This window comes from Falco cherrug, chromosome 6, assembly GCF_023634085.1.
Source record: "Falco cherrug isolate bFalChe1 chromosome 6, bFalChe1.pri, whole genome shotgun sequence".
Classification (NCBI taxonomy): domain Eukaryota; kingdom Metazoa; phylum Chordata; class Aves; order Falconiformes; family Falconidae; genus Falco; species Falco cherrug.
This window is the reverse complement of record NC_073702.1, coordinates 84308306-84335637: the sequence shown is the minus strand read 5'-3', so window position 1 is coordinate 84335637 and position 27332 is coordinate 84308306. Positions and strand designations below refer to the sequence as shown.

Sequence of the window (27332 nt, the reverse complement as noted above, 5' to 3'; positions counted from 1 at the left end):
AACTTTATTAAGTCTTTCATTCCTTAGTAAAAACATTGAAGTTTGTTAGTTTTTGCTGAATGCAAGACTTGACTTTTATAATAAACTGGATTTATTAAAAGGATACATAAGCCTGGCAGCTGCTTTTCATGTCTTGATGTTTAAATATTTGAATCAGCACCCTGGAACCACCCTCCCACCCCACCCCACCCCATCCCGTCCCATCTCGTCCCATCCCATCCCATCCCATCCCATCCCATCCCGTCCCATCCCATCCCATCCCATCCCATCCCATCCCGTCCCGTCCCGTGCCATCCTGTCCCATCCTACCCTGTCCCATCCCATCCCATCACATCCTGTTTCATCCCGCCCCATCCCATCCCTGCCTTGTTTGCTTTTTTTTTTTAATTGGTTAAAAAATACTACTCTATGAAGCCTCCCTAGGGATCCGCTTATGAAAAATGACGGACTGCCTTTGCTGATACTGCTGTTTACGTCGTTTTCGTTTGTCACACTGGCACAGCAGTAGCATCTTGAAAGTGTTTCTGAATGTTTTGTTACACAGTGCATAGCACATGGGGTTCACCGTGCTATTGATGTAGCAAAGCCAGTACCCCAGGTTCCAGAAAGTCTTGGGGATACATTTGCAAAAGGTGTTCACCAGAACCATGATGTTATATGGGGTCCAGGTAATGATGAAGGCAAACAAAATGGCACTGAGTGTCTGTGCCGCTTTCTTTTCTTTGATAAGTGACATTCGTTTTCGCTTTGTGATCTGACTTCTGGTCTTCAAGGCAAACTTTTTTGCGAGGGTTGCTTCCTTGAAGGACAAGGGCAGGGCTGCAGATGTCTTGGTCACTGATGAGATGCCATCAGAAGCTGTGGTTGTCTCTGCTGACCCTGGCTGAATTGGAAGCTTAGGAAAGCTCTTTTGGAAATTTCCATCATCCTGAACACTTTTGGGAGGATGTAATTTTTTAGGTTTCTTTTCCTTCGATTCTGTGTCGGATTTCTGCAGTTCATCCCCTGACTCATGCAGATCTTCCGAGGAGGGTAGTTTAGTCGAATTGAGGATAGCGCTGTGACCAGGGAGCTTCAGCACAATTGAATAGATGGCTCTGGTCTCTGCAGCAATGTCTTCTTCATCAGAGGAGGCGGAATTTTCAAGGGAGGCAGCAGCATCATTGTTGTTCCAGCTGTCGCTGCTGCTGTGCTCTTGGTCCCCTTGGTCTGTGTTGGGTTCCCAGCTCTTCATTGTGAGCCAGAAGTGACAGCGTCTGTATTTCCTTCGGGTGGAGCGTTTCATACTCTGCCGTTGCAGCTCGTAGCTGCTGCAGCTCCGGGAGCTGCCTGTCTGGTGTACGAAGCGAGCTGCCTCTGCTTCACTGCCCGAAGCCTGTAGCCCTGCTAACTCTTTGGTGCGTTTCTCGGTCTCCTTGTAGATCCTCCAATACAAAATACTCATAATGGTGACTGGCAAGTAAAAGGCAGCTATGGCAGTGCCAAAAGTGATGACAGGTTCACTTAGAAACTGGATGAAACATTCACCAGGAGGCACAGTCCTCTCCCCAACGAAATACTGCCAGAACAAGATGGCAGGGGCCCAAAGAACAAAAGAGATGATCCACGCTAAACCAATCATCACCCCAGCCCTTTTGGTTGTTCGTTTGGCTCTGTACGTTAGTGGCCTAGTGATGGAAAAATACCTGTCAAAACTTATGACAAGGAGATTCATGACAGAGGCATTACTGGCGACGTAGTCAATGGAGAGCCAAAGATCACAGGCCAAATTTCCTAAAGCCCAGTGGTCCATGATGATGTATGTGGTGAAAAGATTCATGGAAATAACACCAATGATCAAATCTGCACAAGCAAGACTCAACAAGAAGTAGTTGTTGACCGTTTTCAGTTGTTTGTTGACCTTAAATGCAACAATCACTAGGATGTTTCCTATGATGGTCACCAGTGCAAGGATCCCAGTGAGGAAAGCAATCAAAACTACTTGCCAGACAGCGTGTCCGCCCAGAGGGTCTTTGCTTGTGGCATTTAGGGACATGTTTGTTGAGTCCACAGTGGAGAAGGGAAAACTCTCTGTGGTCTGAGGGAAATCATAGCTGCCAATGAGTGACGCTGCTTCATCAAGGAGTCTCGGTCCATGCGAATCTCTCTTCCAGAAGGAGCTCACATTTGAAAACAGGGGCGAGGCTGAACTGTTGTTTTGCATGATCATTGTGGCTCTCTGACATAGTCTGCAGCAGGCAAAAAACAAACAAAAATCAAGTGAACGGGTGAAGATGGTACATATATAATCACCCTCATACGCACACACGAAATCCCTTTAGCACTTCGAAAGTGGTCTTTAAAAGCCAAGTTGTTTGTGACACATTCCAAGTCAAATACGTACGTGGTAGGACTCAGCTTACAGCTGTGATTAATCTGAGCTCTTTGTAGTCATCACATAGTGTTTCCTTGAAAACATTCAGTCAGAGAAGAGCCAAAAGCCCAGAAGAATTTGAACCTGCAGTATATTAAATACCCACTAACTCTAATTCTTAATTAAAACACTCCCCGATGGATCTGCCCTGAACTTTAAATCTCAACAGGCCACTATCCTGGAGCATTCAAAAGCTAAATGCCAGACACATACAGCCACACATCCTCCAAGTTCGATTCGATGCTGGTCCCCAGTGCCACCCTGGCACTAGTAGAAAAGAGCCCCAGCCTCTGCTGCTTCTAGCTACAGTCAGTGACAAAAAATATTCTCTCTTCTCTCAAACTATGGCATCGGGGGGGGGTTGTGTTTTTTGTTTTTTTTTTTTTTTTCTCAAACGAAAGCGTCATTTCATGAGTCAAGCTACTATAACCTGTGAGGCTGCAAAGATCTTTTCATTTTAATCTACATTTTGGCTACCTGATAAAGGCACTAAAAGTTCTCATTAGCACTTTTTTGCACATGCCACTATTCATTTTTCATGCACATTTTTATACTTGGACTAAAGATTTTGTGCATCTAATTACTTCAAAATGTCTTTGAGGCAACACGTTAAAATTTCCTTTGAAAACAGTCTCTAGAGTCAGGAAAAAATGTTTGGCTGATGTATGTCAAAGCAATCATTAAACACTTCAGGAAAAGAGGAAAGAAGTGTGAAAAGGATTCATGATTAAGCCTTCATACTTTTCCCCAAGTACTTACGTAAAATGAAGACATGCTTAGAAAGAGAATTTTGCATTTCCCTTATTTTATTAATTTTGGTGTTCAACTGAGTAGATTCATTGTAATAAACCTATTATATCATCAGGATGCAAGAATTCTAATTAAAAAGTCCATCACTGACTGTAAATTTTGATGCTGTCAAAGAAACGTACATTTGTTTTGTAACTGTGAATCCTTCGGGAGTCAATCTGTTATGGCATGAAATAATAACAAGGATCAAAATGCACTGGTGTTACACAAAATATTTATTCAAAAGAGGAGGGTTTGGGTTTGATTCCTTAATTAAATTCTAGATTCTGTTTTCCCTTGAACTGTACTTGGCTTTGTTAGTAAGCCATAAGACACTATGTGATTTTAAATGGAGCAGTGCCTTTGGCGTATGCAGTAAACAGACCAACAATCTCTTCCCTTAGCTCGTGCACAGAAACTAACACAACCCCCTCCCATATTTTGATATCTAGCATAAACGAGATATTATTTTTTCTATTTATTAATAGGAAGACAGGGTTACAATGATGCTGCCTTATTGTAATCTAATTCAATTTTATTGCATTCATCATCATATCACACAGGATGTGACCATAATAATAACATAATAATGACAACAGTAAATATAGCTCTGGGAAATCACACAGTTAAATTTAACTCTTTTCCTTATAGAAAGATGGAAAATTTGGAGCAACTCAAACCATTTATAAAAAGACAAATGGTAAGTAAACTGCAAACCAACACGGATAACTTTGATTTTCTTAAAAATGAAATTTTTATTTTCTTAAAATCCAAGTAGGTTGAAATTAAAACTACCTTTTATGAAAAAAACTTTTGACACTCCAAGTTTTCTTTTCTTTGCAAAGTTCATATGACAGAAATGTGCAGTTTTGCATAAAATTTTGGGCAAAAAAGACATTCTGAAAATTTGTCAAGCTGCTCCTCTAAGACGCTTCATATTTATTACCATTTTAATTGTTCCTTTCCCAAGAAAATCTAAATGAACTTTTCTCACAGAATTTCAGTCCTTGCCATCTATTAGAGAAGCTGTGGGACACAGCATTTTTATTTTTTTTCTTCCTCAAGATATACTACTTTTGACTATGGTGCTGGTGTAGCTCAGGTTACCCAGCATACAGCAACATGCCTTCACTGTTCCCTACCTTACTGTTTCAAAGAAGCTGAAGAGGTCAAATCTGCCCTGCGTGAGAGGGAGGCTCATCCCGCCCACACTATACAAAATGAAAGTCTGCAGAAAGTCGTTTGCAACAAGGCAGCAGAGGTCTGGATGAGAAGCACGGTCACTTGGTTTTTATTCACACCCCCTCAGGCACACTCCTACAGCTCACTCCCTTGACTTGACCAAAGATGACTATAAAAACGCCTACAAAAATGGAGATCCCACATACTCAAATACTACAAATGAAGGCCCCTGGAAACCCTGGAAACAATAATGTTCTCCTTTGACAAAGACAGCACAGCAGTATTCAATTTTGGCTTGCCCCTTCCAATGCATGGGTGAAACAAACACACAGGTGGCTTGTGAGCAACCACATAAGCAAATGTGGACAACGCTCTTGCCAGCTCTTCATGGGCCAGGGTGGTTACTCACACCGGGGAAAAAATCTTTGACCCAAACAGGATTGCTGGAAACCATTGTCTTGCAATGTTTTACTGTCTTACTGGCATCTTCTCCAGAGCTGTCACACAGAAGGAGGTCAAAACCAGAAGAGTATGAAAGAAATCTGAAATAATTATATTTGTTAAATATATGCTGTAAATGATTAATGTTATAGGGTGCAGGCCTTCCTTCACTGACGTTAGGGACAGAGAACAGAGGATGAAATCCAGGAAGCAACTCCTCCACTGACATGTAAAACTTGTAAAACCCCTACAAGGCAACAGCCACCATAGTCAAGCATGGAATGAGAAGTCTGCCCGGTAAGTTTAAATGGCGATGATATCAAAATGCTGCTTTTTCATAAAAAAAGGCAAGCTGGTATCTTCTAATACACAAGAAAGTACCAGGCAGAAGATACTGATGAAGGGAATGAAATTTTCACTACAGGACACAGAATAAAAAAAAAAGTATCACTTTGAAGTGATGGTAGAAATAACAGTATTACTAAGGAATATAAATAGTTGACAATTTGGTAGTACATCTCATTTTCGTTGCATAACACAACCATAAACTAACCTGTTAGCCTTGCAAGTCCAAAAAAACCTACCGCATAAAAGACAGAAATATTCTTGCAAAATTAATATGTAAATGCTGCACTATCTATCGCTATGTCCATAAAACAATTGTGAATTCTGTTTAATTGCAGACTTTGAAATGGAGTTTCAATGTAAATTAACCAATAAATCCTTTCAGAAAAGCTGTGCTTCAAAAGACTTATCATGAGGGAGCCTGGGCAAGCAGTACTTCAGCTGCAGTCTTTCAGATGCCGAGCAAGTGCTGGAACTAAACTTTTATTTCTCAGGTCAGTTCTCCCATTCCTGGACTTCAAAGGAACTCCTCTGAAAGCCAATGTTTCAAGGAAAACCTGCACAGTCCTTAGTAGTCCGGTAACTGAGGAAGAGGAGAGACTGAGAGCAACCCACCAACAGCTCCCTGCTGCCCAGCGCCATCCTGCAAAGCTGGAACTCCGCTTTTGAAACAATTCAGGCATTAAAGGGACCCCTGAACCTGCATTGACTGGAGAATCTGATAAAACAGAAGTGCTAGCAGGATGAAGGGACCAGTCTTTGTTATTCTGGCTCTTCTACAAGCCCCTGTAATTAAACCATTTCATTCAATAAAAAGTGTCCTCCATACGTTCATCTGCATGTAAAAAAAAAAACCAAAAAAACAAACACTGCCACCATCTTAACACACCAGAGCAGCGCAACTACATTTTCTTTCCTTTAGGAAGCCAAAGCAAACAAAGTTATCCATCATCTCCAAAACTGCCATGCCAAAAAATGTGTAGATGCGGTGCTTAGAGGCATGGTTCAGTGGTGGACTGGCAGCCCTGGGTTAACGGTTGGACTTGACGATCTTCGAGGTCTTTTCCAACCAAAATGTTTCTGTGACTCTGTGCATTTTCTGCTCTCTCTCTAATGAGTGCTACAGGGAAAGTGTCCTGAGTTCAAGACGAGGACAGCGTGATCTGCAGTGCAGCCGGCCAGCACCTGCCCAGCCCACCACGCGCAGCGGCAGAATGACGCGCGGGCGAGTGGGAGAGCAGCCACAAACGTCTCAGTAAAGCAAACAGTGCAGCACAGCCTGAGCGAGGCAAACAAGCCAAACTGTGAGATGATTATAGGTTTATATACCAGGATAAGAGTTTACAAATCACTGGTATGATATGCTACATTACAATTTCAAGCCAGGAAGTAACAAAAGAGAATTTTTTTAGCCCAAGAATATATAATTACTTACCTAAGATTACTGCTATGCTACTAAACTGTGGTTTGCGGGTATTTTGGTTCTTGTTTCTGCTTTATAGCAAGAGCTTATGAAAGGTACAGACGAGGGAATGGCTGTACAAACTTCCACATACAACCCGCCTGATGTACCTCTGCCCCCTGCCTCACTGGAGGGTCCGAGATATTAGGCATCCCACTGAGACCCATTGGAAAGGAAGGAGAAAGAAGCTGCAGAATGGTCACTAATTTCAATACATGGATAAACCACAGATTTGAAAGCCTGAATTTTTGCAATGGTCTAATTCATTGCATATTGCTCTAAATAGAAAGTAGGAAAAGCATTTCCTTTCTCTCTGCATATATATTTCAGCAGTTTTGTGAATACTTCACATTTCTGTTTATCAGTGTTTTTCCTTTCCTTAAACCTTCCTATTCACAAACCCTCAACCTCCATTTTTGCAGAGAAATCCATTTTCTTGCTGTCTTTAAAGACTTCCCAGATGTGTTTTCCAGGAAGTCAGATGGCACACTACGGGCTTGGCTACAGGTGGGCTCAAATGCAGTAACTCTTTACAACTGAAGAATTTCGCACCCCATCCATTTGCACAGACAAGAAAATGGCTTACCTTATATTTCCAATTTTTCCATTTTCCTCTGCACTGCTATTGCATACACATTAGCCTGAACATCAGAGAACTCCATGCAGTGAATTATTAAAATGTTTTCTAACATAAAGAATCCAAGCCTTTACCTAAACTAGCACATGTGCTTTGTTCCAAAAGTAGTATTTGGTAAAATAAAAATATGTATGAATTTTAAAGTTCTGCTGAAATTATTCCCAAGATTACATATAATGAATTTTCAAATAACAGTTTTTGTGTTTGTTTTTTTTTTTAAATACAATAAAGAATTCTAAAAACTTGAAACAAAGAAAAGAAGATGCAAGTATCCACGCTAGCCTTCATGGTTTTACATTTATTATATAGCAGATCACATCAGTTGCAGCTAGTGTAGCACAAGATACAGGATTCCTTATTAATGTGTATGTGATAACAGCAAGCACAGTGTTATTATCTGTGAACAGCAGCTCAGATTTATCATGACTTACTTATACTGAAGATTAAATATATTACACTGAATGCAGTTTTGCATCTTTGCAGAATGAGAGTCCTGAGGCACAGAAATCAATCCCATTATGAAATTCCTGGCCATTGTCTTACACATTCACATTAGACACACACAAGTAACTGATACACTTTTATACTTTTATATGTATGTACATATACACATAAGAATATATACATACAAATATATTTATCACATAATGTGAAAAAGTATGCACATATATAGTTGCAGATGAAAGTATATGTATATATAGATATATGTGTATATACACACACACACATATATCTGTGCAAATATATACACATACTTTTGTCACATTATTCCAAACACTGTTATAAGGAAAGACTGTATCTTTCACTAATTAGATACCAACTCGATATAGATAAAGCTCGGTCAAACATACCCCACTAACACTTCAACCCAAGCTCTTCCATTTTCCATGCATAAAGATGTTTTGCTTATGCTTACTAAAATTACTTAAGATCTAATGTCCATGCTTTAAAATTGCTTTTGTAGTTAATGAATTAGATTTGCTTAATATTTTCTTACTGTGTTGCTGCTGTTAGCGTGTGAAGCCTAGCATGGGCAAACTAGGAACTTGTTTCTTTAATCTTACGTGCTGTTTTTGTTACTTTGGAGGGGGTCTAGAGCACCTAATGAACAGCACCAAGCTCTGTGCCCTGTCTCCCTTGCTGCCCTGCAGTCAGCAGAGGGGAGCATCCCTCCGGGAGGAGAGGCAGGGGGATGGTAACTCAGGTGTTCCTACTGGGAGGCGTAAGGATGGCACACTGGGAGCACCTGTGACTGCCCACCTGACACAGCCAGCAAGTTCGGTATCTAAAGCTGGGCCATGCAACGAGCCTCTTTTATGCCTTAATTTGCCAGGTAGTTTTTGCCAAATATCTACCGTCTCCTTTACCTGGACTGAGACACTGCCCAGCTGTACCTGCAGCACCCACGGCAGACCTGGCTTGCTTACACTGAATTTGCTTTCACAACACTTGCTCTTCCAAACACCTTACTTATGTAGTATTAACCCTTCACTGAGGATTTTTATATTATGACAGAAATGTAGCTTTGAATACTAATGTGTGCTAATGGCCGGTGATTTCCGTGGAAAGATCTGCTTATTTACACAGCTACAAAAGAAAGAATAAATACTGTTACCACTGGGACCAGAAAAGCAAAAAAATCTCAGACACGCTGCATCTGTTCAAAAATCCAGATGTGTAATGCTGATCCCTTGCACATAAGACTCCCATTTAAGACTGAATTTGTTACATGAACGGTAAAACTCTCTTGCATAATTTTTCCAAACATGCCGTATATGACATACATCCTAGGCTGCACAGTTAAAAGGACAGTGACTTTAACAGATATCCACATTTACCAAGTAAAGTTCTTTTGTGCTATTTATGATTTACTTCTTTAGCTTCAGTGACCCGATACTCATTCACTCCATGGCTTTCAGTTTCAAAATAATCCTGTCTTGAAATCCTCTAAAATGATTCCAGGGAGAAGTTTCCAAAATGAGCTACTAATCTCAGTAGTGATATGGCCTAAGGGCAGCGAAGGTTTATCACGTGTAGGAGCAGCAGAGTTGCTGAAGGAGTAGCACTTTTCTCGCTCGGGCACGTGTGCTGGGCGGTTATTGTCTGAACATCTCACACAGAACAAAGTGAAACCTTCAAAAGCCTGAGCTTGGATGCTTCTACAATTTTTGAATGCTTGAAAAGCAGAGCAAATCAGGTCCTGCTGATTACAGTAAATACTGACTATCACCTAGAACAGTTAAATCTACGAGGTGTGCTCTTATGAAGAGATTATTTAAATTCCAGGCAGTTTCTCTTTCAGAGAGCTTTATTAGAATTACATCGCATTTGTCCAACTGACACTGGAGGAAACGGACATGTGCTCTGAAATGTAGTGGGAATTCCAAACAGTTACGGAGAGTTTCACTCACGTTGAGCAACCCACTGGCTCTGCTGTGGGAGGCTGGGCTGAAGGGTTGGTTGCTACATTGAATTTAAACATGATATTAGACTGAGATGAAAGAACACCACCACCCACTGAATAATCTTGTTTATGCATGAGGGGTGCATAATTTATCCTTTGATTAAAACCTACCCATCTTAAAGACATCATTTCAATTTTTTATTATACATACACTTTTCAACATAATACTACTTCATATTTTGTTATATATTACAATGTTGCATTGAAGTCACGATCTAAAATTTCACCGTGCACTCTGCTATCTCTGTATGAAATACTGTCCATTGACTCCACAGATAATCCTCCCAATGAGGCATTTCAAAATCACATTAACATGTTGATCATGTGAAATAAAGTAATGGGAATTCTTACACTTAACTATGTTGTCTTCCTAGGTATTGATAACTGCCAGAACACCTTGAGTAGACATGGAAAAATACGTGCCTAGATAGAGAGAAAAAGATTTCAAGCCCTCTAAATGAATTTATCCTCTTTTACTAAAATGGCATCCTTCACTAAAAAATTAATCATGTTTGAGAAAATTAATATCAAGAAGAGCTTGTAACCAATGCTAGATAAACCAAGAAAATTTTAACTATCTTTGTAATCCAGCCTTACTTTCAGTAATCCTTGCATGCATTTAAAATCCATATTTAATGTGGATATTTGCCTTTAAGAACCTTTACAGGGAACAACAGCCCTCGTCAGAAGACCTCTTTACTATCTTTAACTAAACTGCTTTAAGAGAAAGTAATTAATTGTTTATGCTATGAAATTGACACATTTTTGCTTTTACTGTTTGCTCACTGACACAATATACCACCAGGGTAAAACAGAAAACAGTACAAACATTTTTCAAGTATCAAAGAAGACAGAGAGCCCAGACACTGAGCTCTAAAGAGGTTCACCTGGAACACTCTTCTTGATTTCATTTGTCTGCAAGAAGAAAAGGAAATGACAAAACGTTGTCAAGCCTTGAAACCTGAAAATGGAAAATATCCTCTTTCTGGAAATCCTTTCCATGGAGGGAAAACAAATAGCCCAAACTAAAAAACATAAATAAAACCTCAAACCACAGTTTTGATTTTCTACCTTTTCAAAAACAGTTTTTTTTTTTTTTCTTTTGGAAAGTCATTTCATTTTCCGTCAACTTCAAGCTGAATCTCAGACATATTTTGACAAACTCTGCTGAAAGCAGATGAACTCTGCTTTGTTATTTATTTAGGGAAAATAATAAAAAATATTTGTCATTGCATCAAGGTCTGGCAAAGAGCTATCAAAGCCTCTGGTCCAGATGTCATGTTCATCTGCAGTCAGGTCCCATTATATGAAAGTTCTCTAATTTACATCATTTAAATGTATTAAATATCATGAGTTGAAAGTTCTCTTGAGTCTAGGTGAATCCTAAAAGGTTCTAAATTATACTATCGCTGACCACTGCGTTTTCTACCGTAACTAAGGCTTTGCATGCAGGTGCTATAAATGCAGACCACTTACTATAGCTGTTGGTGATGGATAGTTTGGCAATTTTACATAAGATGCAATAAAGTGACTTGAACACTGTTAGGAAACACTTATTAAGGGAAATTTATTGTTATTGGCTCTGGTGACTGAAATATTATTGCTATCTACTGTGGCAAAACCAACACTCCCACACTGGACAGATGGTTTACTTAAAAAGCTGAAAGAAAAAAAACACAAAACAACACACCAACCTGCTGAGAGGTTTCAGCTAGAAGAGAAAAACTGATCAGAAATAGCTATTAGCTAATTAAATCTATATATATATATTTGGACACTGGAACTATTTATACGGAAAAGAAAATTTTATGAGAGAAACTTTGTGTCAGAATACTACATTTTTAATCACATTACTATTTTTTTTTCTACATAATGCTTTAAATCATGCAATCATAATAATGCTTTAAAGCATTTTTGTTTGGTGTCAAATGAAGATTGGCACAGTTGGTCAGAAAATAATATTTTCATTGTATATATTTGTTCAATTGTTTTACTGAATAGAAATTCCTAACGTCTGAGATTTGGGGATATCCTTTCATACTGACAATTTAATCAAAGCATATGTGCTAGTAATTTATTAAGGAATGAAGCTACTGCCAGGGAATTAAAGAGGTCTGTGTGTGCCCTTTTTATAGATTACATTCCTTTAATAGTTATAAACAAAATGCTATGATATAATTGAAATGGAATATTTTTTACCTCAATGGAACACCTTGGTAAATATTATTTTAAAAAGGGAAAATTGTTTGTTTCAACGTGTCACTGGAAATATTTGCGCAAATACTGTTTCATTACTCACTGGTGTATTTTAAGTCCCTTCCCATCTGTCTAAAGGTGGATTTTAATCCCCACTAGGTGGCACAAGGGTTATTCAGAAGCAAAAGTCTGGACTGTAACAAAAGCTTAACCAGTCTTCCATAAATCCTGTGTCTTATACATGGAAATTATAACCAACCAATTTATATCTATTCCTTGATAGGGATAACAGCTAAAAGCAATGCAATCATCCAAATATTGGTCTGAATCAAAATAGTAGCCAAATTACCAAAAACTGTTTTGTGCTGTAGCTTAACATATCTTCTTGGGCGGTTTTTTTTTTTGGTTTTTTTTTGTTTGGTTTTTTTTTTTTTCCCCTGGACTAGACATATCTGAAAGTCCTGGGGGAATTCTGTAACTTAATCAAAACGGCCCGTTCCAAACTGCGACCTCCTGTAGGCATGTTGCCAGGAATTTGTAAAGTCTCTGGGAAATTAGTGGTAGAAGGCACTGCAGATTTTAATGCCTGCAAGCAATTGCTTTTCACTCCAATACAAGTAAGTAAATAATGCTCCAATGTTATAATATTTTTTAGGGTTTTTTTTCAGGATTTGTTCTTTTCTTTTTTTGGTTGTTTGCTTTTCTAGAGTTACACAGCAAGATAAATGGAGACATGCGCAATGAAAATAGTCCTGACAGAAAGGGAGGAGGTGGTAATGAAAAAATTATTTTAAGTTATTCTACCCAAATGCCTGTTGGCAACCCCCGTGACAGTGCCCTCTTCCTACCAGCATTTCACTAGGTTGCTCTGTATTTATTTGCTTGAATATCTGCCTTTTCTGCCTACTTGAAATATATCCCAAGAGTTTGAAGCTACAGTCTTAAAAAAGACATTCTAATATAAAGAACACACATTCACAAAGCAGTGATTTTATTCAGTGTCCAGCATGGACCTGCCCCAGCGGTTAATCACAGTTGCACAGCAGTGCATGCGTTTCTGTAACACCTCCTGCCTTATGGCTGTAGTAGTTATGTAGTAAAGGGGGCACAAGGCTGAGGAAGAAAAAGGAAGGTCGCTTAAGTAAGTTAAATGAGGTACTCAAGTGTATTCCTAATTCTATCGCAGGGTTTCCACACACTGTAGGAGGAGTGACTTATGCAGATCTTTAAAATAATATCACCTTACCTTAAAAAGATACTGCAAAGCTGAATTTAGTAACTCACAGGCATTCCTCAACTTTATATATCTGCAGTTTTGCAAAATGAACACTCTTGAACTGTATCTTTGCAAGTTTTCATCTCAATGCTTCTAATTAAAATAATTCCACCAACAAAAAAAGCCATTTTTCAATTCAGCCACTATATATTCATCTACTACACTACAAGTTTTCTTCTCGCTATCTAGCTAACACACTCATGATACTCTGCACTCCCTCTTTGTTGCTGCTTCTGAGAATTCATGCATTATGACACGGCAAATAGAAAGACATGGAGATACAATTACATTAGCTGTAAAGGTTGCTATCTAAGTAACAGGATTTTGCTTCTAAAATAAGAAGGTAAAGTGGACTCACGATTATTTGCATTTGCTCTTTCAAGCCTGTAAAACCTGCATTTTGCAAACACATTAGAGTCCAGGATAATCAACAAAAAACTTAAAATCAGGAGTCCCAGATAAATTAGAAGGAAAATATTTCTCCCAGCTTTGACAGGGTTGCTCAAATGGCAAGTATTGAATACGTTACTTCCACAAAAGAAGTGGAAAGCTAGTAGAAAGAGAAGAATCTGCACCTAGAAAAAATGCCTCCTTCCCTGAAAGGTCAAAGGAATTTTAATGCTTGAACTATGAACAGGGATGCATGCTTTCTGTGGTTTCACCGAGTCCCATTGCCCTAAAAAAAGAATTATTAATGATTCATTAAGTATTTCCTTCATTCACCTGCCTTTATCTTCCAGCTGACCCAGTTTTGTGCTTTTGTTTGCCAGTGGTCTGTACTTCCAGGTTGCTGTGGGTCTATCTGGCCACCTATTCCTATTTGGTTACCATTCAGGAAGTTATTTTGTTTGTTGTTTTTTTAACCTTTCTTGGCAGCCCTACAGTGATCCACGTGGGTAAAAGCTCCTAGGACTGAGAAGTCTTAATTAGGTAAGTATCTGCAGCAAACCCCAGACAGACTTCAGATGAGGTAAATGGATTTGGGAGTTCTGCTGGTGGACATCACAGCAAGGGACAAATGGAAATGTCAGTTGCTGCTCTTGGTACCGTCCCCTCCCATTTCTTGCAGGATGGGAGGTTTGCTGTAGCAGGCCCAGTGTAGGCTCTGCCTCTTGCTTGCCTACGTGACCTGAGCAACAGCTCCCAGTGCTGGTTTCAATTCATTATTCCCATCCCAGTTTGCAAGACTTGTGAGCTGGTTCCCTGTGTCGTGCTCAGAAAGGAGCTGGTACTGCAGTGCCGCTGTGTTCTTCTAAAAAACCTGCCCTGTGGGGCAGGGGTTGGAGGGGAAGAGGTGCAGCTAGGGTTTGTACCCAGGGCTGGTGTACTGAAAAGGGGAAAAACAAATGATCAGTGTAAACTGCACTGTGCCGGTGAATGCTTGTGTGTTAAAAGCTCCCGGAGCCCTGCACGAAATTTCACTGTACAAACAACAACAATCTGGATAAAGATAAAAGGAACACAGATTATAAAACACAGAGGAAGGAATGACAGAAGGTAAAACAACTGGATAGGTAGGGCATGGTAAAAAGCTTATTAAGATGCAATTTGATAACCCTTTATGGGAACCTGAAGTTAGCATGGAAGGCAGGAAGGGCATGCAGGCAATCATTTCTTTTGGGATAAGGATTCCCATATCTAAAAGTAGCAACAAAATCACTTGAATAAAAAGACATTTCCATTTGTTGGAGCAGTGATTCTCTGTCATCAGTCTTCCCTCTTCCTATGGTAGCCCTCGCAGCTTACTCTCGAAGAAAGCAAGGCTGGTATAACCGCAGCTATAGTTAGGAGTCCAGGTATAATGGAATGAATAAGTCAAGAACAGCTAGGGCTCGTAACCCTCTTCTACAGAAATAAGCATGTTCAGTAATTAATTATTCAAAATTAAGCAAGAAAAAGAATTGTTTGAGAGCTGCTGGAAAAAAAAATGCCTCCATCCTAAGGAACCTAAACTTTTGTTTGACACAGCAGAAATACAAATTCAAAGAGTAGGAAGGGAAGAACAAGGTTTCTGTTAATAATACCAGAATTTTACAGAGCAAGATGAGTGCACAGAGTTGTTTTGGCATACATTATAAACAGATCAATGTTTATCTCTCATATGTGTGACAGCAAAAATACCAGCAATAACCTTGGTGAAGACAAGTTAGAAGCCACACAGCCACCCAGACTTTCAGGAAACCCACACCTTCTGTTAAAAAAAATGCATTATTTTCAAAATCCCTCACCCAGTTGCTTCAGTTTTACACCATTTCAGCTGAGACTGAGATTTAATCACAGATGCTTGGTACAATAGAATGAAGAACACAGCTAAAAAGAGAATCAGGTTCCCAAAGAGACCAGGCGTTATGGAGGAGCCAGTGACTTGGCACAGCGAGCTGAGGCCAGGTGAAGGCAGACAAACATGTGAGCCTCTGAGTCAAGTCCTTCTTCTTGCCCCTCCGGCTGCCGCAAGTATCCCAGCAAATCCACCATGCTTGCTCCTGAAATACTCATTGCATGGGACCTCTTTGATACAGTATTGTTTTATGAAACAAAGGAGGCGGGGAAAACTCAGTTTCCACAAAGCAAGAAGACATTAAAAACGACAGATGAGAAGAAGAAAAGCAACTTGTTCCCATGCCTATTCTCTCACAGTGAATTGCTGTAGCAGAAGAAAGGCACAGATAAGCAGTGGCCCATCTGATAAAACGATCTCCCCCAGTGATAGCAGGAGGCAGCTAAGGGACCGGCTCTGGTGCCGGCTCAGCTGGGAGCCCTGGTGGCTCCTTGCTGCTTGGGGAGCAGCTGTTGCAGAAAGGCAGCGAGTGTACAGTATCCGAAACTCATGGGCACCAGGAAAATGCACCGCCTGGAATTATCCGTATGTGCATGAAATACAGAGGGAGAGGGCATGTGGAAGGAAAACTGGAGCTGGCTCCTCAAGTGGCTCTGTGCTGACATGTATGAGACTAGAGTTCACATCCTGACTGGCTTCTTTATCTTTACTCTTTAAGTGACATTCATATTTTAGTAATAACTAGTAATTTTCATGGGTCAGCCCAGAAGTGATGTGCAAGGCATAAACCATGTTATTATGAAAGAGAACATGTGGCTATTGTGTTACATTTACAAAAACCTTGGACTTCAAGAAGTCAAACACTGTTGCATCGTATGATTATTTCCAGCAATAGCCGGGCAAGACTGAACAGTGTCGGAATGTGCTGGAGCCGCTATATTTATGCACAGTGTTTCCAGCAAAGTAGGTTTTGATTTTTTTATAATCCTTGTAGCTACAAGGATTCTGCATCCTGAGCTCTTCTGTGCACTTCAATGTATTGTTCTCAGATGTACAAAAAAAAAAAAAAATAATACACCATTCCCTGCTTTGCTTCCTTTGGTAGTGCTGCAGCAGAGCTCAACATTGCTTATATACAAAAACGTCTATGTCATAAATCCCTCATGACTCTACAGATCATGAGAAATTTCACATCAGTGGCCAGTTAAAACAACACGTACCCCTAGTCTCCCAGGAAGGAAGTAGTTCTTAGCATTTTAGGTTTATGGTCCAAGAGAGCTCTTGGTATTTCTTTCTAAAAACATTAAGGAGATATTTGAGGGCATAAAATACAACATGATGCTCAAGCTCCACCGAAATAAATAACAGTGTAAACATGGTGTCCAACCTGCCTCTGCCCTAAAGGCTTATCTCCTCTTCAATATTGGTTATATTGCCAGTTCAACTCTGTTCAGACTGTTTCAACAGTATGAGCTTTCAAAGAAGACATATTAGGACAAGTTCACTTACATGAGGAGGATGGATCGTTTTCCCTGTAGCACAAGGTAACTAGTTTGAATTTGTAACCGTAAACTGAACCGTAGCTGTGAATAGGAATGCAGGACCCACATCGCTGTAGTATAGTCTGACCAGAGAGGGCAAACAATGACATGGTGGTGCGGTGGTGTAACAGCTGAAAGTCATGTTTAAGAGCTTTTCAAAGTTGAGGCAGCTCAGTATTCCTGTCCTGCTTGTAGGTGGATCCATAACCACTGGCTGCTGGCTCCCTTCAGAGACCAAGTACTTACACCAGATGGACCTCTGCTTCTTAAGTCTGCACAGCCAAAATAATGTTTTGGGGAGACATAAAACTAATTTTGCATCAAACGGGTAGCAACTCTGAGCAGAGAGCGAACAAACAACACTGCTCTGGTCCCTGAATACAATTGTTTTAAAACAATAATGTACATTACTTAGCATCATCAAAGCATGCATTATTTATCGATTTATTTATGTTTTAAAGGTGCATTTGGTCTACATTAGGTCAGAACCAGCTATCATGTGTATGGGCACCTCCAGTAGTGACAAACTCCATCATATCAGATTTGAAACATTATCGGGGGAAAAAGTAAGGGGGATCAGCCCAGGTGAATGGCATATGAGGGAGCTTTTATAATTTACTTTGTGTCTGCACCACTGAAGGATTTAATTGAAATGCTCTATCATCAATATAGCACACAGCAGGATTTTCTGGATTTTTTGTTGTACTTATCATCAAAATGCTGGATTTCCCAGCCATTCTCAATAGTATGTGCCAAAAAATATAATTTCTACCTAAATGCTTAATGAAAATTAAAGCATTGGGGTACCTAGCCATCACTGAAAATGATCTATTGATTTGAACAGGCATTTAGCATCCAGTGTCTGTAGCTTTTTAAAAAATCCTACCCTTAATCACAAAACATGGCCCAGTTTCTGAGATTCAGATTATCTGCATTCCTACTGTAGTAAGAAATTATGAATGCATACAGGAATTCCAAGATCTTGAAGGAAGTAACACTAACTTAATTATTGACACTTAACAATACTAATTGTTGCCAGAGAACTGGTAAGAGCTTCAAAAGGCAAAATGTGTCCACAAGGGACAGTTCTGGATCGCAGTCACTCTGCTATGTATTAATATTTACCTTCGCTTTTGAAATGGAGAACATTCAATGTAGCCTGTTTTGATCTGAGCTTGCTTTTCCAAATGTCTCTGTTTCCCCACCTATCCCTCTCATTAACCTTTATTGCTGTTTCATGACGTTTTCAGCTGAAAACATACTCATAGAGTCAGTATCCTCCAAGCTCCAGTTTATTAGTGAATACAACTAAGCTGCAACTCTTTAGGTTCCACGTAAACCTATCAATATTCCCATGCTGGCTGTGCTTTCAGCTGCAGGAGAAATGTTCTACGTCTGCAGCTGCAGCGTATTAAAACTAAAAAATGAGGGGTTTGATGGCACTTGCACATTTCTGCCCTTTCATCTGTCCTTTATCACTCATTTACTCACAGGAGGAAGTGACTTTTCCTGCCAAGGTAGAGGTAAATTGTGTCAGACGAGGGCAAAAAAGGAAAAAGATTCATTAGTGTACCAGAGGAAACAATTTCTGAGATGCAAAGTGTCAGCAGAAATCAGGGCTTCTACTGTTTCACTCCCATGACCTTATTCAAAATGGCATAATAAACCACATGCTTTTTGCTATTAGAAATAATTTTCAAATTATAGGACCTAGATGAATTACTGTTTCACTAGAGCCTCTCTACTCATCAACACTTGTTTTTCTTTTCATAAAGCAGAGGAAAAGCTTTTCTGAGAAGTAGAAATAAAAATGCGTGTTCTACTTGTAAAAATGTGAGAGTTGGGCAATAATAAATGCTGATGTAATTGGAAGTACTGTCCTTAATTCCAACGCTGCAAGATTTCACACTCAGTTTATTTCAACACACTTTATAATTTCAACTTTTTTTTTTCCATTTGAGTAATTTAGCACATTTGAAATGCTTCTTGCCTCTCTTATTTTGTAATGCAAAAAATAATTTTAAAAAATAATAAAAAGTAAGATTGAAACAAACCTAAATATTATTTAGACTGCAAAGACAAACTGGAGACATGAATGCACATGCAAGTTTGCTGGCATGGGCAAAGAGAAGGTCAGCTGGAAACAGGGTGCACACCTAACCCCTGACATAAAAAGGAAGAAAGAAGTTACCAGTATCAGAGAAGGGAAACGGAAGACATTTAAACTGCCAGCCATAATAGTCTCTAATACAGCAGAGTTCGAGGGAATGACGGGGATGTGGCTTACAGGGCGCTCACCATCAGAGATTCAGGAATATTGTGCCTTATACAGTGCACAAAATGTCTAGAGGTAATACGCCGTTTGTGAGCCCTTGTTACCCCAAGGAGACGAAAGGCTGGGATTTTACTCTTCGCTCCTGCCAAAAAGAACCAGGTATGACAAGCCAGCGTGGCAGGGTCTCAGGTGTGCAGTCTGAACTCCCGGGTGCTAACGTCACTGCTTTCAGCTGGCTGCGCTGCTGGGAGGGATGCTGTGCGGTAATTGTCACAAAGGAACTTCCAGCAACGGGCCTCATGATACGGCGGGTCAGAATTCACTCGAGACTGTCAGAGATGTTTGCTAGGGTTTTTTTTTATTTATTCACTGAAACTTCTGGGCAGAAATCAAGGCAACCAGAAGAACAGGAGATGAGACCTGGAAGCCACGAATCTGAGTAACCACATCTCAGCTGATTGCACTTAGAGCGTCTTAATCTCTCTGTCGGAGGCAGGGAGCACCAGATAGCCTAAAGCCATAGGTGCAGAGAAAACCAGCACTGCTAACAAAACACAGGGGGGTAATGGATATGCACGCACACGGAGCAGGGTTCTGGGATGCCTCATTTCAGCCATAACTGGAGAAAAATTCCATGTGTCTTTCCCTTTACTACCCTTTCCCTTTAATATATATCATTCATTTTCCTGGCTGCATCAAGTACTTGATCCTCTCCAATCTGATTTGTATCAATACTATAATCTTCACTCAAAACTGTTTTTCAAAAAAAGCAGATACATCAGTATCAAATAAAAATGTCTTATTGCAAACCTAGGGAGTTTAAAAAAAAAAAAAAAACTCTAGCAGAAGGTCTCTTCAAGGCAGATTTTTCCATCAAGTAATATTCACTTTAATTGAAACACATGAAATGCAAGCAAATTCATATTACTTAACTGTCTAGTAGGTGCATATTATAAGTGGGTGGCAACAGTTCTTTCTCTAGAAGTTACTTTTTTTCTTCTAACATGTAAAGAAATTTCCAAATAACTCAACAAACCATTTTGGTTTCCTTGAACTTGCAAAAAACCCCAACACTTTCCAATAAAAAGACCTGTTGGAACATCTTTCCCTGTACATATTTAAGAACAGAGCCCCTTGTGTGTGCATGTACACACAGACAGATTCAGTGCTGTGTGGTTAGAGAAGTCAATACGCTGCTCTGGGCTCTGTTCCTAATGGAAGTCACCGGTGTGTCATTCTGTAAGTCACATTAATCCCTCATTTTTATAAATGGGTATAAAATCCATTTACCTAATTGTGATGTCCAAGTCCCAACTGAATTACTCTGTATGACATATTCATGCCTTCGAAAGAAAACTCCTTAGAGCTTATAGGAAATAGCTAATATAATTTGACCTTTTCCCTAAAGCCAGGTAAATATCAAACCTTACTTTGCATGTCTAGATGAAATCTGACTTGAGAAATCCAGGTGGAATAGCGATACTTTCATGACTCTTGAATGATGTTCTCCCACCTGATTAGAACAGCCACCCCGCGGGACCCCAGTTCTGCTCCCTTTGCTCATGTTCAGCGCCGCGGACATGGAGAGTGCAAGCAAACTTCATGGGGAAATCCAGATCATTCAGGGTTGTGAAAAGTTGCCATCAGCTGGATTAATAAATTGCTAGTTATCAGCTCAGTTTCATTTCAAGATGTCTCTATATGTGCCTGCTGTTAACCGATACAGCCTGAAATTTAATCTGCAAGGGGTGTTGCACGGGGACTCCCATGGGCTCTGAGTGCAGACAGTCAGTCCCCTGTCTTCAAAGGCTGTCAGGACTGACCCTTCTGTCCTCATCCGGCTTCTGTTAGACAACTCAAGTTCTCCACTTCCAGGCTGCTACGCACTATCATGCTCTTAATATTTGGATTTAGCCTTTTAAAAAACAAACAATCCTGGTTTCTTCGCAATCATTTTCTTCTTCTGTTTGCCGTAAGATCTTCACCCTAATCTCTTACAAACATACACAAACTTGGGAGCTTCCTTATATCTGTGTTAATATGATTTTTCTGCAAATTCGTATCAATCCCTCATTTCTCTTTCCGCTCATTTCCATCCACACAAAACAGGAATAAAACCCTACTGTTCTTATTTGTGACTTATTCCAATAGCACACAGATGCAAGCATGTTCATAAAGCGTAAAGTGGCAAAGGGGGATTATTTTTCAATTGTTTCTTTTCTGCAAAAATGATATTAAGCCTGACTCATAGTAAATGAAGGACAGCATTTATGTCTTCATTCAAAATGCACTCAACAGGAAACAATCATTTTCAAATATGCTTGCTTATGTAGAAGTGTTTGCTTCCCTACCAGTTTAGAATTGTAGCTTATGGAATGGATTCTGAAAAAATCATTAATAAACTAAACCAAAACGGCACAAAATATATAATGCATCAAAAAGGTTTGCTATATTTTCAACAATTTAACTGCCCAGCAGGAACATAATGTTGCAAAGTTTGTTATTTTCTATATGCTTGATTGATATTTGACCTTCTGTGCAAGCCAATATATGAGTGAATGGGGCATATACATAAAAAAATTATTTTCTTTTCCTTAAAAGAACCAGCCGCATATCTCCATTAGCTTTTTTGCAATCAGAGAAGGATAAGGACAACCAGTCATGTAGCAATTCACCACTGGACAAATAGAGATGGTTTAATCCTGAACTATGTGTAGCAGTCAGGGAGTGGATGGATGACACCAGCTGGGCCACTGGGAAACATTTAGCTCCTCAGTGCTCTGCGGCTCAGCCCTATACACACCTTCTGCACTGGCCTGTGGACTCAGGTAGTTGCATCTTCACTGCTATTTATACATCCTCTGCGGGTCAGCAGGATTTTGTTCGATATGTTAAAACTCATAATTCCTTTATTATTTTTTATAGAATGTGTAAGTCATTTGCAAGCAGAAGTTTGCACGGAGGTCTGTTACACAGCTATACCATAAACAAACAAACAAACAAACAGACAGACAGACAGACAGACAGATAGATAGATAGATAGATAGATAGATAGATAGATAGATAAAAAAGCAAACCGGAAGTTGACTTATTTCTTGCCCGGACCTGCCAGGTATCTCAAGTATTGTTAAAAAATAAATTCTGGTGTACGGCTTGACAGGTGTTTCCTACATGTTTTTGCCTATATGCAGGATTAACACATATTTTTCTTTCTGTAGTCATGTTTAATAGTCCTCTTCCAAGATTTTGATATGTCTTCCTTCAGCAACAGTTGTACAAAATTACTATTGCCAACTGATCTGCTGAATTCTTATTCAAATTATCACCCAATGTTATATATTGCTGTAGGTTGGCCAAGAATAAGGTTTCACTGGAGATCAAACCAAACCACATCGTGGCAAACCAAACCAAATCAAATCACTGTCCAAACCAGAGCCGCAGTGATACCACCATAAAGCCTTTAAAACTTCAGAGGGGAGCACAATGCATTCCTGAAGAGAATTCTCTGATGGAAACAGGAATGTGGATTAGATAATCCATGATGTGACCTTCAGACTTGTGATCTTAATTAAAATATGGTCTTCACTCAGAAAAAACATTTAAATTCTCAGTCCACACATGTTCTTAAATCGAGTTAGGCCTGCTATAGATTTAATGTGCCTAAATCTACTGTGTTTGTAGAGAGTGTAGAGACCACACACAGAGTCATGACTAATAGGCCTGAAAAATAAAGAAACCTGAATGTAATGTTACGCAATTTTAAAACTAAACAAAAGTTACTTTGATTGACATGTTGTTTTTACACAGGTGCTTTTAAGAGTCCAAGGAAATAAATCCTGCTGATACTCTATTTTACTGTTGATGTCCATCAGAGTGTGTTTAAAACATTGTTCTTAATAAATTATTGGAAATATATTATATAAAGATCCCAACAGTGGGGTGTAACATATACATTTTTTCACTATCAACTAATATTTGGATTTTTCGCCTAACTACAGAAACACTATACCTCCCACCCCTGAAACGGTAAAAAACCCCAGTGAAATAATAACTTTTATCATTCATAACATCACATATATCCACCAGCCTATGGCACAACTGATCCTAATCTCATTCATTAGATTTTATGTTTTTCTTTCTTAACCTCTCCTGTAGTTGATTAGGGACTGGAAAAGAGTACTAGAGGAAAAGGTAACTGCTGAAAAAAGAATTGAAAAAATTACTTCTTTTTGCTGAGAAGCAAACTGTGCCCTGACAGCAAATACGTCCCGTGGATCACTTTGCCCTTTCAGCTCTGTGAATGGCCAGCCAATATGTACACATCAAGGAGCCATTCCTCTGCGCCACATCCTTTCCTGACTATCTGATGGTAGTTTGCTCAAAAAAAGCAAATGGCAGGAGCCAAATACAGCTGCTGCTTATATACCCACTGCACAAATCCTGGTGGAGGTCCTTCAGACTCCTGGGCCATCATGTGGTCGCAGGATAACAAGATATACTGAACAGAGAATTCAACAAATCATATTAAGTCAATGATTGCTTCCTTGAATACCACAAAAAGACCTCTCCCTCATCATTTCGGTAGCTTATCTGAAAGGTATTGCTCCCACATCTCCCATGTAATTGATGTCTCTGATGCAATAAATCCCTTGAACTTACAGGAAGTCCCACTGCTTCCAGAATTTCACCGTGCAAAATGTTTTCTCTCTGACTTTCAGTATTGCCGGTTTCTACTGAAGCTTTTTAGAATCTACAATCTAACTTACATACAATTTTGTGATTGATGGCAGAGTTTCAAAATGGTGCTCTATGAACTACAGAAAAAATGCTGGCTACATCTAAAGACAGTTGTCATTTTCTCAGCTCACTGAAAGCAGATTTGGTTTCCAGGTATCCCTGAGGCCATAATTAAAACAAATGTCTTCAGGCAAAGGGATGGTAAAATGCATCTGGACTTCTGAAACTGTAGTTCAGCAAACAACTTTCCAGTTGCAGAGTTTTCCCCACTACTCTTCATGAAACTGCAAAAAAGTGTATGGACTTATCAGTGTAAAAATGGTATGAAACCCATGATTTTAAGTAGAGAAAGCTTTGAAGAAGACTCATTTGTTAGAATGGTGTCTTGGTTTAGGCTGGGATAGAGTTAATTTTCTTCCTAGAAGCTGGTACGCTGCTGTGTTTTGGGTTTAGTATGAGAATTAATGTTAACACACCAATGATTTAGCTGTTGCCAAGCCGTGCTGACCCTACCTCAAGGACTCTCCAGTTTCCCAGGCTCTGCCAGTGAGCAGGTCCACAAGGAGCCGGGAGGGAGCAGGGCCAGGACAGCTGACCCCAACTAGCCAAAGGGCTATGCCATACCATAGAGCGTCATGCCCAGTATATAAACTGGAGGCGGCTGGCCGGGAGGGGCCCTTTGCTGCTCGGGGGCTGGCTGGGCATCAGTCAGCAGGCGGTGAACAATTGTATTGCACATCACTTGTGTTATTTTTTTTCCCCTTAAGTTTTATTCCTTTCTCACCCTCTCCTCTTTATTACAATTATTATTGTTGTTATTACTTTATTTCAATTACATAACTGTTCTTATCTCAACCCATGGGCTTTACCTTTATCTGATTCTCCTCCCTATCCCACCGGGGCTGGGTGGGGGCGAGCAAGAGACTGTGGTGCTTAGTTGCTGGCTGGCGTTAAACCACAACAAATGGTTGGAGCAGCTCTGCACAGACCATGGGCAAAACTGGGCATGTGAAGATCTCAATTTCTGTTCAGAGGAACTGTTCCTTTTTTTCCATTGGAATGAAAAGACAATAGTTCAGATTCAGAAGGGGATTTTTGGTTGTGATCATCATTATTACTATTATTACTATTACTACTACTATTATTATTATTATTATTACTATTATCATCATCATAATCATCATTATTATCATTATCATCACCATTATTTGGAATACAAGCAGGTCTTCCTTTTGGCAATGTAGAAAAATCATTTCAGCATCAAAATATTTTGCTTTGACAATGTCATAAAGGGGTTTAAATATTTAAATTTTAAAAATATAACTAGTTAATTAATTAGTAGTCTACATAATACATTCAGGCATTTTCACATCTAAAATGTCAGTAGGATTGCTATATTCCAGGGAAAGTATTCCATTTCCTCAAAAATGTGTTTAGCTGTAGAAATTGCTGTACCTAACGCTTTCTGGCCAGGTCTATCCGTAATGCTTATAGATGTGAAGTTATCTGTTACTCTGCCAAGGTGCAGACATAATCTCATTAGAAAAGTTCAAAGTAAAGAGTTTTTCTGAGTTTCCTTTTTAAAAGGCTTTTTATGAAGCATCAGAGATTTTTCCATCAACCACTATTGCAGTATTGACCTAAAAGGCTTTGCACGAGGCTCAGCAGAACAAACGGCATTACAAGAAGACAGTGGGTATCCCTTGGTCCTCTAAATGGTATACATGCACAAAGTGAAGGATTGATCCAATAGCACTCATTTTTGATCCATCTGAAGAATTAGAACCATTTCCAAAGGAATTAAAGCATCGACACTCCAAAGATGTGAAATAAACCTCTGACATGATATAGAGGATTAAACCATTAGAGACAATATCAGGATGCTGTCCAGTGCCAGATTCAGATAGAAGGTTATGTGAATTATACAGGTTTGTCTTTAGAAACCATTAAGATGTGGTAAATGTCATTCAAGTATTGTCCTACAACCATAATTCATACTCACTCACATCATTCTCATTTGGATTATAATTAAACCCAAAGCTTTCAAATATCAGATAACTAGTTGGAGCTGAAGTTCCTCCAAAGTCCCAGGTTTTGGGGAAATGAATTCATCAACTTTTAAGGAGAAAGAAATTGCAATGATAATTTTAGGGCTAAGCTTACAATACTTCAAAAGATGTGATTCTGCCACAAGACCTTTTGAGAAGGGAGGGAGTGGTCTCAGCTGACATCCCCAGCACTGCTGAGGCTCAGGTCAATCATTTAGTCTAGCAGTCAACATTTTTATTTTCTCTCTAGTTCTGACAGTGATTATATGACTTTGAAATCAAGTTCCTCATGATAGAATTGTAAAAGGTGCTACAGCTGGTTTTCACCCTGAGCTACTGACTGTCATATATGAAAAGTGCTTAGAAGTCCAGAAATTCAAAACCAAAGATGGCTCTAAACACTGCAAACTATTATTTCCAAGCAAACATAAAAAAAAAAAAAAAAAAAAATAGTTCCATACAGATTGAAAATCTTATTATAGAATCCAGCAGAGTTATAACAAGCACCATCATAGAAGTCACGGATCACCTTTTGTAATGAAACAAGGCATGACATGGCTAACCTTTTAAAGTAAGTTAATGCTGCATAAAGTAAGTTAATGCTGCAAATATTGTGGCACAGTTGTTCTGTGGGTGGTTTTTTATTTTTTTTTACAGAATACATTTCTTACCAAGGTCCTTGAATTCTCTAGTCACCCATCCTTGGCAACCTTGCCAGCTTGATAGCTTATGGTGTTGGAGCCCTGCTTTATATCCAGGAGGAAACCTTTCCCTCAGAGTGCCACATCTGTTACCCCACTGCTGCAAGGCAACCCTGTGCTGGTGGCTGGCCACCGCTGCTGGTGGCCGGCAGACAGCCCAGAATTGCTCCCTTATGGCTGCTGAGTTGCAGAAATAAGGACTTGAAGTGAAACAGGCATATTTTCACCTAAAGGATGAAGGTGTAACTCCAGCATGTTCTGGAACATATCATGGACCTCTAAGCATGGTTCTGCAGATGCTAGCGCTGAAGCGACATGAGTCTTTGCAGGTGGGAAGGGGCGTAAGTGGGACAACCACAGCCACACTCATGGCAGCAGTGCCTGGCCCCGTTTCCATCACCCAGAATAATTTGATGGGAAAGCATCAGATTTGGGCAGCCTTATATGCAGGTAGGATGTGGGTCCAGTCCAAATGGCACTTTCGGAAGGTCAGAGCAGAGAGTCAGTTACAACTGACTGTGGTTAGATATGTGCCCACATACCTTTT

At 39.6% G+C, this 27332-nt stretch overlaps 1 protein-coding gene across 4 annotated transcripts in view; it reads right to left on the bottom strand.

Moving 5' to 3' along the window:
- Positions 1-243: 243 nt before the first annotated feature.
- The window catches only part of CHRM3 (cholinergic receptor muscarinic 3), a 285912-nt gene continuing 258823 nt past the window's right edge, over positions 244-27332 (bottom strand). For 3 of the 4 annotated variants that reach the window (XM_055714899.1, XM_055714901.1, XM_055714902.1), the window contains one exon: positions 381-2228. In XM_055714899.1, coding sequence (XP_055570874.1) covers positions 407-2209 — 1803 coding nt within the window. In that variant the 5' untranslated portion in view covers positions 2210-2228 and the 3' untranslated portion in view covers positions 381-406. Of the gene's footprint in view, positions 2229-27332 lie in introns of all 4 variants that reach the window. The other variant, XM_055714898.1, reaches the window with a different exon arrangement.